This window comes from Numida meleagris, chromosome 3 (genome assembly GCF_002078875.1).
Source record: "Numida meleagris isolate 19003 breed g44 Domestic line chromosome 3, NumMel1.0, whole genome shotgun sequence".
NCBI classification, from domain to species: domain Eukaryota; kingdom Metazoa; phylum Chordata; class Aves; order Galliformes; family Numididae; genus Numida; species Numida meleagris.
In genome coordinates, this window is record NC_034411.1 from 60027073 (window position 1) to 60043768 (window position 16696).

At 36.9% G+C, this 16696-nt stretch overlaps 1 protein-coding gene across 1 annotated transcript in view; it reads right to left on the reverse strand.

Moving 5' to 3' along the window:
• The window catches only part of NKAIN2 (sodium/potassium transporting ATPase interacting 2), a 550041-nt gene that overhangs the window by 75401 nt on the left and 457944 nt on the right, over nucleotides 1-16696 (reverse strand). The window contains exon 4 of the mRNA XM_021392140.1: nucleotides 5945-6145. Within this exon, the coding sequence (XP_021247815.1) occupies nucleotides 5945-6145 (201 nt within the window). The remainder of the gene's footprint in view (nucleotides 1-5944; nucleotides 6146-16696) is intronic.

Below are 16696 nucleotides of genomic sequence, written 5' to 3' on the forward strand. Positions count from 1 at the left end.
AATAATTTGAATGACTGCATAAAGCATATGCTCAGGAAGGAACAGAAAGGAATTAAGACTAATGTACAGCACATAAAAGTCAATGAAAAAGACCACTATGAAAATGGTCAATACTTTCATGTAACTCTTTACTTAAGGTTTTATTTATTTGGCATGTAAGTTAACATCAATAATACAGATACAGTATGTAACAAATGCTTTTCCCCCACTCATTTAACTGGAATAATGTTGCACACATCATCTTTTCAATGTCTGTATTACTACTTGGGTTGCTCTGAAAGTAATGCCTCCTACTTATTTCCATGGAAACAACAACAGATACAAAGAACACAATAACATCATTTGATAAAGCAAATTCTCAGCTACAAAATACCATCCCTCAATATAGTCACCACCATTAGCTATGCAGTTTCACCAGCTATAGCCAAAAACCTGCATGCTGTGCTTGTAAAAATCTGCACCAGTGGAGGTAACCCACTGTTGCTGTCACCACTACTGAAACACACCATCCGCTGCCTCACTGTGGTCACATCCACTGCTGGGTCTCCATAAACAAGAGTCAGTGAATGTCGATGGGTCCCATTTTTTCCATGTGAAGGAATTCAATGACATGCCTTTGCTTCATACACACTTCCATGTCAGACATCAATTTGTCAGACTGCCCCTCTGCTGCCATCTGTCACACGGCAACGAAATGTAACAGAATATTGATGGGAAGGTTCACCCTCTACTGCCATAACACCAACATCTGCCTCTGACATCATGGGCCAACATAATGAAATAGGAAGCATTACTTTCAGAGCAGCCATCACAAAATCAAATTCGCTGAGGTGATTCCTTCACATTATCTTATTCCCATAGCTCAGTCATTTAGTTCCACTCAAATCAATAGACATGTGAGTGGGTAAGTGACGAGTAAAAGACAAGCATAATAAATACTTTAAATCCTGTGTTGGCAAATAGATATGTAATTCTGTCAAACATATCACCATTGCTGTCTTTTATTTGCATACTTTGAGAGTTTTGATCTACAAATGGATTTTAATTTGTCTACTTTTGCAAGAACAGCCTTGTGGAAGTGGGGGCAGGTCATACATAATCAAAGCGCTGAACACAGGCAGAAGGAAAATACAGAGAAACTACAGAAACTCTGCTTTTGTATGAAATGTAGTTACCATTATTATAATTTTTTTTTTTGTACCACACAACAGCCTTACTAAACTGGGTATCATCCACATTTAGAGATTTTTTGAGAGATGTAATGGATCCCTATCTATGCAAATGTTACAGTCTTATAAACTGAACATGACCGATTTAGGAATGCTTTTCTCACTGCAGCACTTGGGAAGAGGCATAGAGAGAAGAAATGACTTTCTCAAGGACATTATAAGTAGATTTGGAAACAGAACTAATTAATCTGAAGCACAGCTCAGGGCCTGAAATGAAATAATTTCCATTTGCTGTACTAAGATGAGTTCAATAAAAAGCCCAAGTGAAGAAAACTGTACACAGGATCTGTAGCTAGAATTAGACACTGATGGGTGTGAGTACCTGTGAGATTGTGAGTTTGATACCTTTTCTTGGCCATGAGATCAAAAAAAGGTGCATTTGCTATTAATACACAGAGCTCATGCCCTCTTTAAACACTGTTATTACATGCCAAGGTTAGCAGGAGTGTACACTCTTCACTGTACGTCCCCAAGCACTGCCTTCCCATCATTTTCCTCCAGTTGTCTGGGGATCAGTGGGAACTTTCATTCAGCCTCCAGTACATACATAGTATGCAGAATGCAACTCAAATTTCATCAAACAGTAGCAAATCAAATCTCCATTAGTACAACTGACCTCATTCTTTACCTGGAAAAGTCATCCCCAGAGATTAGTAATTTATCTATCCTAGATAACCCAGGAGTTCTGAAAATGAAATAGCTTCTCTGATGTAAGCAGTGAGAATCAATATCCATTAAGGCCATAAGGACACTGTAAAATATGAAGCATATGAGTATCCAAGTCATACTATCAGCAGACCAATTAATTTTGGTAATACATAGGCATAGAGGACAAGCAGAGCTGTGGTCCTCATAGAGAACATTGGATGGTCCAAGTACTCAGATGCCACAGCTCTGTAAATGAAGTATTCCTGGGAGAGACAAGTAAAAGGGAGGATTTGGCCCAGTATGTTAGCATAGGCTGCAGGGACAAATGGCTTTGTGCAACAAGACAAATTGATTAGCTGTGGCTGAAATGATATATTTTTTGTCCATTTATCAGCAAAGCTGATAAAAAATTACTGTTGGCAAAATTCAGTGACACCTCAGATGTGAAGCTATTACCTTCTCAGACACATCAGATGTGAAGCTATTACGTTCTCAGACACGTCTATGGCATTCACCAAGAATTGGGGAAGACAAGAAAGGAGAGAATCAATCAATAGAAATACTGCCCCCACAACTTTTCCCAGACCTCTGGGTTTCACACAAAACTGAACAAATCCTATGCTTAGCAGACTTGTTCAGTTCAAAACAGCTGCCTGCTGCAAGTGGTGCCCTAAAAGTATGTTTACATATTTTGCATCACTGCAGGCTGCAAAGCTGCTCTTCAGGATGACACAGATCCTCATTCTCCACATTCACCCTTTCTCACTCTAAGCCATGCTCTTTAACTTACTGGAAGAAGTTGCTAAGACACACGGATAAACTGATAGCATCAAGGCTCAGCTCAGTCTCAAAAGAACCATATGGGAGGTATTATTACAGAGCACAAAAGAAAAAGTGACAAGCATGGTGCGTGGCACTGACATTTTGGTGGTGTACCGTTTCATAAAACTCCCATAAAAACATCACACCAATGGAATGAAAATCAGTGCAATTAAAAAATAAATAAATTCCACAAAGATGAAACAGTTAGTGGCTGAGCAAGATGTGCTGAAATGGGAACAGCTGCATGACAGATATAATTGTGCTTTTTTTTTATTATTATTTTTCTGGTGCAAGGGTTGGTTGATACAGCTCTGCAGAAGCTGTAGTCTCCCACCAGCACCACTAGATAAAGTGCTGTATGGCATGAGACAAAGGAGAGGCTGTGGCTGCTCTGCAGCCCCCATTAGCATTATGGATTGTTCCAACCTGCCTTTGCATACATAAATGATAAGTAACCGAATCAGGATAAGTCTCGTTTTATCAGAGCATCTCCTCGCACACATTGGGTCTCAAATATTTTTCCCAAATCTGAATCTTTTCTAAACAATGAATATTCATAGAGTCATAGGATCATAGAATGGCATGGGTTGGAAGGGACTTCAAGGATCATCAAGCTCCACAGGCAGGGCCACCAACCTCCAGATCTGATACTAGACCAGGCTGCCCAGGCCCCCATCCAACCTGGCCTTGAACACCTCCAGGGACAGGGCATCCACAACCTCTCTGGGCAGCTTGTTCCAGCACCTCACCACTCTCATGGTAAAGAACTTCCCCCTGATATCCAACCTAAATCTTCCCTCCTTCAACTTAAAACCATTTCCTCTTGTCCTGCCATTATCTACCCTTTCAAAGAGTTGACTCCCCTCCTGTTTGTAGGCTCCCTTTAGGTACTGGAAGGTTTCTAGTCAAAGCACAGAGACCACCAACCATAATTACTTCTTCAATGTGGGCTGAACTAGGAATTTTATCCAGTCATTTATTTATCCTGAGCAAAACCCACTCCTCAGAAGCACATCATCTGTGCATCATCCTTTCTGGCTCTCTTTAGTCTTTAAGCCAGATATTACACAATTAATAATACCACTCTGCATGCTGATGACTATTCTGAAATTTGGGATCATTTAACCTTCTAGTTGTCTTAATTACTACAATTTTTTTTAAGTAGTAAAATAAAAGAAAATTCCCAAAGATTTCACACTTAGACAACTAAAATCAGTGCTTACTTGCACAAAATTAGCAGCAGCATTTGTATCATTTACGATCTGGTGGTTTTTATTTCCAGGGAGATATCTGGGGAGATAAGGTGCCTAGCAGACAATAAATATTCTGCACCTCCTCAGGAGAGTCTCTGTCTGCAATTCTTGAAATATTCCACAGCCCAATTTAAGCCTTTCTTTTTAGAAAGTGTAAATAGTGGGGGCTTTACAGCTTTTGTTTTAGCTCTTGTATTCTTTCCACTAAGTATTCCACAGCAAACAATGCATCTATGTAGAACCTAACCTTTGGCACCTGGCTTCCATACAAGCTTACTAGCAAGCCGTACAAAATATAAGCAGCATAATGTTTTCAAAGACTGACGTAAGCGGGCCTCAGTGGAGATGAATTTCTTTGTAACTTTTTGTCCATAGACAGTAGAAAACATCCTTTAAAAAATACTGCTGTGCCACCAGTCTGTGAAAAAGCCAAGATCAACATTAGCTTGATCGCTGTCATGAACGCACAAATAGAAAGCAAGTAACCATTTGTAGGTTGCAATTTATAGATTTTTACAGTTAAAGTCCAAGATCCACGTAAGTGCCCATAAAAGGAAATTGAAAGGAAAGATTAATTTCTTTCTACTAATGGGAGATAAATCTGGTGCAAGTTTTGGGTTTGTTGAAAGCTAGTTTACTGAAAACCAAGCAATACATTCTGTTCCAGCTTTATGTTATATGTTACTGAGCCACACCAAGTAATTCCTCTCTTTCTCAACACATTTTTATAATTGTGACATTATGCTAGTGTTTCTATTAGAAAGAGAACAACGTGCTCACTATCAGAAGTGTGAAAATTATGTAAACACCAAAGTTTAAAGCACCAGGTCTGGAAAACTGGCCCATACTTTTACTGTGTTGCTCTTTATCTATGATAATTACATTTACAGTACCATGAATGGAAATATAAAAATAGTTGTAGCTGGCTACAGCTACCAGATTACTGATGATTTGTTATTCTGAACCATTCCCCTGCCTTGCAAAGACTTCCTTATCTAGAAACACATTACTGTTTAGCCAGAGACACACAAAAAACCTTGTTGCACCAAGAACAGAATCAAGCTTGAACTATATATTCCTTGAATTTCTTGTTCATCATACATTGCATACCAAAAAAAACCCCAAACACTCAAGAACTCAAACCCAGAATAAAATAAAAAAGGACCAGATATCTTTTTCTGAGTTATGCTTGAGTTATAACAATTGCTTGTAAATAAAGTTGTAAAGCTATTTTTATCTATTTACTTTTTCACACTGATTTTTTTGCACTTGTCTTGTTTTTGTATCAGCTGTAGCTTGTCAAAATTGAAGATGTGATCTATCTGGGGAAGAGATTGATTTTATCTTCCAGATCCGCCCAGTGCCTGCCCTGCTAACTACTTGGTCAGGGTTCTTTTGCTTTCCTACAATGGGGCCAGCTGAGGTGTATCGAGGAGACCTGGGAGGTAGATGGACTTTCAGGTGAATCAGCCACCAAGTTTCACACATGAAGCCCACACAGAGGTGTACTGACACAGATATATTTGCCTGAAATCACCTGACATCGGCCATTTACACCTAGACTGAGGAAAAGACAGATAGGGAAGCTGCTCACTTTTTAGTTAGCTGGTGGCCACATTGTATGCTGGCAACTGTCCTGATGAGTTAGGTTAACTTCGGGATCAGGATAATTGTTCATCCTATCTCTTTTGCCAGTATGGCCCCTCTGTGGACAAAATATTGGAATCTTTTGGCCAGAAGTTTATGGTGTGGAAGTCATGTACCCAAGCACTGGAGAAAATTTGTATGTATAGTGACAGTTTTACTTGCAGTTATATATTTCTCACTATATATATATTTTTACTTTTTTATTTAATTGTATATTAAGAATTCCAACACTTAGAGCCAGAATTTGTAAATAAAGGCCACAATGCTCTACTTTTCTGGTAGTAAGATTCAACAAGGAAAAAGCCAGAAAAGGCAGCACGAGTGAGGGTATCCACATATACTTACTGCAAGGAAGATCTGAAGAGAACTGTGAGCCACTTCTATGTACTGATACTCAAGAAAACACCCCGAGACAGTGATATAACGATGATCCTCTGGTGCCCAGTCTGGGGCTGGTGTTACTGAGGTCACAGTGCAGCCTGGCCCATTCTCCATCCACCATGAACGATGCATTGAGATATTAAAGGTCAGAATGAGATCTGTTTCCTGCAAAACAACAAGAATTAATGCTTTGGGATGGTACTCTGGTATTAAATGCTTCAGCTAGAGATTTCACAGTATGCATAAAGAAGCAAACAACACCAATAAAACTGTACGTTCACATGAAAATTAGTCGAGCTTGCCTCCAAGAAATGCAAGTAGCTGTACCTTGACAGGCAGAATTATTTTGAAGCAGAAGAACAATCCTGCAAGCTAGGATCTGCTCCCAAACATTATGCTAACCTGTACCATACAGTCATTTTACATGGATTATTATCCTGTCAGAAACCACAAGGACTGATGGACAAGCACATTTCACAGCAACCTTCCTGTGCTCATTTGACTCATATTTTGCTGGTATGACCTACCAAACTGTACAGGAGTCCTCAATATCTGAGACTTTACTGGTGTGGATAATCTGCAGTTTTTTTCACACGGACTCTGCAAAGCAGAATTGTGGTAACTCTGTAGAAATATTAGAGAAGGATCAGAAAAAAGATTTTGTACAGTTGATTAAAAGCATTGCGTCTTTGCAAAGCCTGTCTTAGTCTTCTAACTGTAGAAATCTGTACAGAAACAGCTCCTGCGTGTTGCCTTGTCTAAAGACTTCTCTTCTCAGCTTGTTTAATAAAAGGGCAAAAAAGCCTGCAACCTTCAAGTCTCATGCAGCTGATACAAGGGAAATAGTGCAAGAGATTCAGCCATGCTTTCCACTAAGATTACATTTATAAATAGTTCATAAAGGATTAATGAATGATTAATATACATCATAAACAATACTACAGATACTACTTTCATAAATTATACTTAGTTGAACATTACTTGAGGTTGCTAATACATAGTTATAACAAAAATATGGACTTTGCGGATTCTGTAATAGCCTACAGTATTTACCAACTCTTTATAAATTATTTATGTGTAACCTCATTGTAAAGTGTGACTATCCTGTCTGTGTGCACATGTGCTCAGTCATGCAAAAAAATTGCTTTTAAGTAATGTCTTTGCAGAGTCAAATTCTCTCCACACCTAACCTACATTTTTTTCAGCTTGTTGATGATATTAATAATTAAAATTATCATAAAAATTTAAAATGTAGCTTTTAATTAGGCTTAGCAAGACAAAAGGAAGATAATGCCATTCTGAAGCTGATTTGCCGTGTCCAAATTTCCCTTTCTTCAGAAAAAGTCATTTTTTCCGTTTCACATATTTTTCCTTTTTGTACTTCACGCAAAAATAACTCTATCCAGAGAGGTTTCAGATAATGACACAACTGACATATTAATTGATCTGTGATTACTCTGTAGCACAGCTGATTATTATTATTTTTTTTTTAAGTTCAAGATCTTAACTATATGCAGAATTTTGGTACATTTAAAAAGTCAATGACTACCCTTCATGAGCACAACCAGGTAACAGATGGTAAGGAGGACTATAAATATTTTGTGATGAATAATTATTCTACATCCTCACAGCAGCACAATCCAGCAATTAATGTGCTCTGTGAGTAAATATGTGATGATTCATATAATTGGAAGATACAACTAACTTCAGACATTTGAAGATGATTAAAGAAACAATGAACTTCCGGATAAACAACCCACATTTTCCAGAAATTAATAGATTTGCATAAGGCCACAAGCCTTCATACTCAATAAACTTTTCCTTTCTCTGGGCCCCTCTGTAGCAAAACTGCTCGTCTAGTGTCTGCCTATTGTTTTTTGTAAATGTTTTTTTTTTCCCCAGCACTCAAGCCGGAAGACTATTTTTCTTTCTGTACTCAGGCTGTTAGAACTCCTTAGCAGTACACTGGCCTTTTAACCTTGCATAAGAAGTTGGAAAATTAGTATCTTTGGAGCAACTTTGCTTAAAGACATTGACTTATTCCCAAATGACTAAAATAAAACTCCATCACATTATTGTCAGAAGACCTTTAATTCATTCTAGTTGCCATGGAAAATTCTTAACCTCTAGTCTCTTATCAGAGCAGCAGCATGAATGAATAGGACTTACTGGCTGTCTTTATTTTATTATTTGCAACACCTTCAGAAGAGTTGTGATGAACTAAAAGTATTTTACAAAGTGCAGACATAGGATGAAATATGTATTCCTTAAAAATAAAAGAAAGTAGCTAGCTGGCAAGAACCATGTATTTGTTATGCATCTGCCAGATGATGTTAAAATGGATCAGGAGGAGCTAAGCAAAGATCAAAACTGCTCTCTGTGATTAGAATATCACTCTTCTAAAGACAGCTATGTCTGCTTACACAGGGTGCAGTAGCCCAAAAACTTTAAAGGTTAAAAACACAAGTGCCAAGTAAACATAATCACGCATTGAAATCTTTATAATTAGACATGTAAATAAGACTTCACAACATCTAGCTTTCTTATATCCCAGAATTTATGCCTAGATGATTTTCTGAAATAATCCACTATATTTAGAAAATTCCATTGCCCTCAACATCTTTTCACAATTACATTGAACACTGAGATTTGGACTAAACAAGCTTGTTTAGCTCAAGAATAGTCTTTCAGGGCTTATCAGTAAAAAAGAACCTAGAGTCTATCAGACATATATTTTATTTCTGTCTTTAAGCACTCCGCAAAATACTGCGTTATTCCCTCTGCACATAAAATAGACCTGATACTTGTCACTGTCTTATGTCACCTAATTACTGATATTAGTAAAATCAAATCATTCTGGTTTCAGCTGAGACAGTGTTAATAGCACACTGGTGTTTAGTTGTTGCTGAGGGGCAGGGACACACCTGGGAGCAGGCCAGGCTACTTCACAGGAAGAGCCACTGCCATTATGGCACAGCAGCAGTAGGCAGGGTGGAGCCAAGCTAGGACAGGTGCCTGAATTAGGCCAAGGGATGTTCCATGCTGTGTGACATCATGCAGAAGGCCATAAATTTGAGGGGAATTGGCTCAGGGGCAGCTGCTGCTTGGGCGTTGTGGAGCGTTGGTCAGTGGGTGGTGAAATATTGTGTTGCTAGTGGGCTGTCAGTTGGGCAGCTGTGTAACAAGCTGGGCATCAGCAGGTGGTGAGTAACTGCATTGTGGATATATATCCATACTACACATTGTTATCATCACATTTTTGTTTCCATTTTTTTTTTTCGTTTTCTGCCGTTGAGATAAAGTTCTATTTTCTTTCCAGTTCTCTCTCTCATCCCACTTGAGGGGAAGTGAGTGAATGGCTGTGTGGTGTTGAGCTGCTGCCAGGTTAAACCACAACACAAATAACTCCTGCTGAAAGCCCACACTTCAAATCTCAAGGAACTTTGAATAATATGGTTGAGAAGGCTTTCAAGAAGGGTTGTTATTATATATTGAATTACTTAATAAACAAGGTCAACTTCAGAAAGCAAAAAAATAAGTGGAGGCAAAATCTAGTTGTGGTAATATTAGACATCATCCATGTCTCAGTGCAAATTCAGCTCAAATAAAAATGAAGTCAGATTTTTAAAAACAACCATGAGCTAGGTCCTGAAAACTCCTATCTCTAAAATATTTGGGATAAGTACAGATGCAGGAGGAGCCTATTCACTACATCAGCTGCCACACAGTCAGATCTTTCAAAACATAAGTTGGTATGTGCTCTAATCTTGCCTATAACCTCTATACCATGTACTCTGACATGCACTCATAGTAGTAGACCATTTCCTGCTTTTTAGTAGTGAAGGTCACCCAGCTTATGAAAAAGTTTTACCTCTTAGTGAGAAAACTGAATTTGAGAGAGAGAATTTGAACCTCTTGGTAGAACTGTGTGAGCCGAAGAGAAGATGATGTATCTGTCATTAACATCTTTTATGCTGAAAAGATTTAGAACTATTATTTGACAAATTCCTCTTGCCATTTACTTTGTTCACTGTTTGAATACAGTTTTAGTGGACATAGACAATTAGTTTAGTGGACAGTTTTAGTGGACATGTCTACAATGGAAGTAGGGGATTTTCTGTACTCTCCGGTGTATTTGCAGTCTGTTTTTTTCCAACATCTGCGGCTCGAACATTGCTCAGGGAATTGCAGAGAAATAGTCTAATAAGCCTTGTAGCTATGAAACTTAACAAGAACTGCTGATACATATTGGGCACGCCAACATGATGTTGTTCACAGTCTGTATGTCAAGGAAGATTTCATTATCTTAAATTCAACAAACAGCTGCTTCCTTCATGGACACAAAAATACATCTGTATGAGCTTTGTGGATGAGCACTGTGATGCTTTTGTAAATCCTGCTGATATTTGTAAAGCCTGTTAATGAAAATTGGTGCATTAAAATAGATTTTGCTATTCACTGAGGAGTAAAAATTCAAAGGAAAATATTTAGTAAGGCATGTTTGCTAACACTCTTAAGATGCGTTGATATTTGTAGTGGTTAGGAGCTAGACAAAGGCTAGAGTTGGGATGTCTCAGACTCAGATGAGAAAGATTAGAAACTGAGACTTCTTTGAACTAAGTCATAACTTTATTTAAGGATGGTTTGTGTAAAAAAACAGTTGAGCTCTGATGATTTTTTCTATATATACATACAATATAGAAAAACTTTTCCTGGGGTTAACTGAACAGTACATAACATTTTCTCGATGAGGACAGCTGTGGGGGGAGATTTAACAACGAAGAGCTCAACAGACTCTGGTAGATCTTATCGCTATGAGGCGTCTGGAGACAGGGCTAAGGTGTAAACAGAATGCTCCTTTAGTATGCACAGCTAATGTGGTCACATCTGGGACAGTTAAGGAACCCTTTGTTATCTATGTTGTTGTGAAGAACTTAAGGATAATTAACCGTGAGTGGATTTACTGCTTACGAGTGAAGGATTTATAAGATGTGTGTAAAACACAATAATAAGAACTTACTATTCTGATGCCACACTGACTGAGAATTTCTCTAACGGGACAAGCGCCGACAGACAGCTGATAAAAGAATATGGCAACATAAAATTTTGCTAGAGTTGCCAGAAATGAATACAACCTTCTTTGCATTAAGGAGCAAGGAGGCCAGCAGCGCTCAAAATGAAGATGTGTAGTAATTACAAGACAACACTGTTTAAATTATTTTGTTAGGTACTCTGGCACAGTTTAGAGAAACTGATACCAAATACAATGTTAAGAGGAAAGAAGCTGCAGTGATTCAGCGTGATACTCTTTGAAGGTCCAGAAGATACTGCAGGCTCAAGGAATTTGTACTGACATCAGTGGTTCTGGTTTACTGTATCATGAGATAAGAGTTTCTTCCATTTTTCTAATTAGGAATTGCTGAAATCTGTGCAAGTGTGCCAAGATTCAATACAGGTTTTTTTCCCAGTAACCTGGAATCCTGGCCTTTAATTTTCTCTCACAAAACTATTTTATATCAGTATAATTCCAAAATGGTTATGGAATTTAATTTAAGTGTATAAGGTTTAACTAGATCCACTCAACAGATTTACTTCTGAAGTTCTTCCATGGAAAACATCAAAAGTTACCTCACTCTTATTTTTCCTCACAATACTGAGAACAACTAATCCCTACTGTATACTAAGTGATTGCCAGTGTAAATACAAAGATTTCATATTAAACTTAAAAAGATATAAGCATGAGAAAAAGAGATGACTCAGGTATCCTGATTTTCTTGTCTAAAATGAAAGCAGAGAATTATATTAACAAAATGGTATAAGATGCCCTCAAGAAGTGTAACTATTGCAATACAGGGATTCACATTGTGACTTATTACTTTATATGATTCTTATCAATAACTGTATGAAATTGCTAGAGCTGCAAGCAATGTTATCTTAATTAAGATCATCATAGTCTTCTCTTATTGGAATATATACATTGACAATCCTAACACTTTTGATCTACTCTGCTTCAATTCATTACAAAAAAAGAAGATACCTGCTAAACTTTAGAATATTAATTTCATCAGTACTGTGGCATCAATTTTTCCCATTAGCAGCTTTAATAAATTTTGTATCTATATAATCTTCAATTATGAACATCCAGAAAAGTAAAAACAGTTTGTACCGCAAAGTTAAAGTAGTTATTACTCTCATGAATATTGTTTTATATTTAATCAGAATATTTTTAGACTAAGATTTCCCTGGACCAGGAACATTTTTTTGTGTGCATGTAAACCAAGAGAATAAAACCCATCCTAATAGCCCAATAAAGTACTGCAATTTATCAGTGGGGTCTGACAAATTGCAGTCCTTTTGCTATCACACAAAAATTTTAATCCGAGTCTTCTATGTATATGGCAAAGTTCCTGAGCAGTAGATTTTTTTTTTTAACTGTTTGGAAAATGACTTTCTGAAATATTTAAGATTGGGCAATGGTAAAATACACTGAACTAGGCAGCTGACCAGAGGTCTCCACATCTCAAAGTAGAAGCTGACTATATGAAATATTATTTATTTCTCAGTGTAGTATAATCACAAATACTATTTGGGAACTGAGGAATCCAGTGAAGAAGATTGAGTTGGATGCAACATCTTGTTTCGAACACTCAGTTTTGACAAGTGACCATTCTCTGAGGAAAACAGCTTGCCTCACAATACTTCAGTGAGGGTGCCCAGTGGTTGGTATTCCAGCCTCAGCTCATCTGCACCCTTCTAGCACTACTGGTTGGCATGGAGTTACTCACAGATTATATTAAAATCAAGACTAAAATCTAGCTTCTTTCATTCCTTAGTACAAAACTCTTCCCCTACGTTTTCAATTAAACCTGAAGATACCAGGTGCAACTAGTATCTTGGAACTGATTTTTTTTTTTCCTTTTTAAATGGTGAAGTGCGTCTCTTCTTGGAAAATGTACAGATTAACAACATCTGCAAATTTGAAGCATTATAAATAAGCTCTAAATTCTAAATAAAACCTTTCTAAACACAAGCACAACTTGTGTTCGGGTATTATCCAAAAGACTACAATGAGCTTCAAGTGAGCTGGGAACAAAACTCTAAAGAATACAAACAGAAAAGTGTAAGATAAAATAACAGGATGAAATAATTATCCTTAAAACATTTCTCTTTCTAGAATGAGTGGTTTACTGAGTTGTCAAATTCTGAAGAATGCTTTCCTTGATCATCTCCATCTGAGGTAAAAATTTTAGTGTAGTCCACCATTTAGTAGGTAAGGTTGCAAAGCTGTACGGTGTGGAAATTAACTTAAACTTTGGTAGTTTCATATAGAATGTGCAGAAACAAATTCCAGATGATGTGGTTTGGATTTTTGTCCTTTAGTGTTGATTAGGAGGCATAAAACAGAAGTCAGAGGTGAAACAACAGACCTTTGTCTTCCTGTTTCCTATGAATTTGTATTCTCTTAAAAAAACAATTATCTATCAAAAAAGATAGACAGTATTTTTTATTTAAACAACCCAAATCATTTGCGACCCTAGGGCAGAACTCATGTTTAGAATTATGCCAGTTCTTTGTGTTTGTTTGAATCAGCATCTGCTGTTAAATACAGAAAAATCTACAGTGTATACAGGAAGGAGGGGAAGGCGTAAGTAGACTTGAAGAGAATTCTCAGGCCGCAGAAACAAACTTGTTATCCCAAAAGTGGTGTTAGGAAACATGAGACTGTTGTCTTGTAGAAGGCCTTTGTGAAACGCCATACTGAGCACAAACACATACAGTACACAATACACAAAAGTTTTAATGCTTACAGACAGCACTGTTTTTATATGCATTAAGATCTCAGAAGAATGAAAAAGAAGCCTGAATGAGTTCAGAAATCACTGAAAAAAATGTGTGGAGTTGTCTTAGTCAGTTTAGTTCAAATCTAGCCCAGACGACTATTTTCAAGAGTCTTCTGAGGGAAGGTTGCAATAAGCTAAAGCATTAATTTGAAATGCATAACTAGTCCTCATAACCAACTTGCATTCTCATTGTGAAATAGGTGGATTTAGATGGCTTGAATTTATTTACAGTCAACAGAAAGTACCCAGCTGAAAGAGAATGCTAAGTATCACTCAAGAGCTCAGAAAAGCTGCTGAGAGAACCTAAATAAGGTGTAGAGCGGGGAGACAGGGAGATAGCTGCAGGTTTCTGGCAAGGAAGCACGGAGGCAAAAAGCATGGGCCATCTCTGTATAACCCCTATGTCCTGTTACAGAAATGGTATGGAAAAATGACTCCTTACTGACTACTTCAGGTTCTTTCACTGTAATTTAGACCACAATTGACCAGGCTAGTAAATCTACAAATTTAATTTCATATCTGAAGCTGTACAGCATTCATGTAGCTTGCAAATTCGGGGCAGTAAAACTAAGTCAAATCAGTAAAGCCCGTGCTCAGTGTGTGCACAAAGCCTGAGTGTAGCAGTCTCTACTGCAACAGCAATGAATATTTATGCAAGGAAATTTCTGATTTTGACACATTATACACCTAAATGTGACTTTTATCCAACTTTGTTGCAAGGGAATATACAACAGCAACTGTACTATGTGACACAGGAAACCCTATAACGCAGTTTGCAGTGCTAATGTGTGGCTTGAGTTCCCCTTGCCTGACTTGTATTTGCATTACAGAGTTTGAAAATCACCTTTGTTTTATTTCTGAAAGGTTTTTTTTTTAATGAAAAAGACATTTATCAAAGAACTATATTATATGACTCTGATAAATGAACTCTTTACAAACTAAAGTTTATGTCCTTTCTGGTGATAATATTTATTAGAATACCTAAGGCTATATTCAGGCCTGATAAATCAAACTCATTTCACTTTATATGCAGTAATTAATTTAACAGTAGGTGAAGTTGCTCTCTTTCTTTTTGTGGTAAGATACTGTGTCACTCAGCATGGACCACAGATCAGTTTTATTAAAGCTAATTTGATTATCCACTACTCTCATCTAACTATAGAAATAATTGCTATCTTATCTTGAACACAGAGCAAGTTACAGTTGTTTTGTATAAGAATTCTCAAAGGCAGAAAGAAGCATTATAATTATTTCTTAGAAACAAATTCACATTTTTTTCCTGTTCTGTAGCTGCTAGTTCTCTTCTTTCTACACTGTGACTCAAATCATTTTGAAGGATGAGGCTGCTCAGGAATATCTGTTAATTTGGAGAACAGTTTTAGCTTAAAAAGTGAGAAGAATGGGAACATCACCACAAGAATTGCTTCAGCATTTTCAGTAGATTAATATTATACTTTTCCTAATTGGAATTTTTAAGGCATTTAGGCAATATTTACAAATTGGAATGGAAAATCTTAGGACTCTAAATATCTGCTGTAAGTAATATGTATTTAATTCTCATCTTTCCTTGTTGCAGAAATGAAAAATAAGCTACTTCACAAATTTCTATTCTGACATTGTAAGTCTCATGGAAACAGACAAAATAAACATTATCATCCACATTAATAAACAAACCACAACATCAAACAACCTGATGTTAGCAAACATTTCAAGTGCACTTCTGTTCCTCTTGTGAGCCATTGCTAAAGCCTGATGATACCCACTGCTTCAGTAAACTACAGCCTCATAAGGACAATTTGAGGCCATTTAGAAAGATTCAGTGTGTAACTCTGGGTAAATGTATGGGTTTTATTAAGTTTTCAGAAGCGTACTCTGAAGAATAATATGATGCCATACTAGATGTTTTTAAGCTAGTATGAAAAAGTACCTAATGTACTGCAAAAGAAACAGGAGCAGTTTAAACTAGTTAAGGTACTAATCCATAGATGAATAGGCTGCCATTTGCATTTCAACTGTTCTGCTGCAATGAAGCTAAAGCATAGAGGACTACTGGCAGAACATAGGAGCATCTAATGTAATACAGCAGAATTAGCTCAATAAAAACATCCCGTCATTTGCTGTTTTCATACTTGCACCAGTTCCATTTGTACATAACATGTACAAAAATTATGCAGATTCATTGCGCAGTATCACAGTTTTGAACTGATGATGTTATTAGGTGATAAGTTACCTTGCAGATAAACTATTTATTCCTGAAGCTCCTTACCTCAGCTTTTATTTCCTGTGATTTACTTTCCTTTCTTCTTAGATACAAAAATGCTCATTGGATATTTTATGGAAGATATAGTGGTTAACAAATGAACCATGTTAATTGATGATGCAACAAATGCTGTTTGGTATTGTATTTTCCAGTGAAGTCCTTTCTTGCTTGTACAAGCATTATGCTCTTTTTAACAGTTAAATAATAGTGAGTATAGAGAAAAATAATACAGATTTATTCAAACATCTTCATTTTAAAACACATTTTTCCCCCCTGCTTTTTACTTCAGGTACTAAGTGAAATGTACAATAGATTTTTTTTTTTTATAAAAAGACATTGCAGAAAATCCTATTAACTGAAGAACAGGATTTAGTATCAGGTAAGCACCCTAAAAAAATTAATTCCTAAATTAGCTACATATTAATGAATTAAGTGACAATTCACAACAGGTGTCAGTTCTGCTGTCACTGAAGACACATTTTGATGCTTTGCTCCATCTAACAGGATTGTGCAAAAAGGAAAATTACCTTGCAGTTCTGATTTGCATTGACTAGTTAAAGACAATTTAATAGGGTAAAGGTTTTTCCACTGATTCTGCTATCACATGAGTCTATC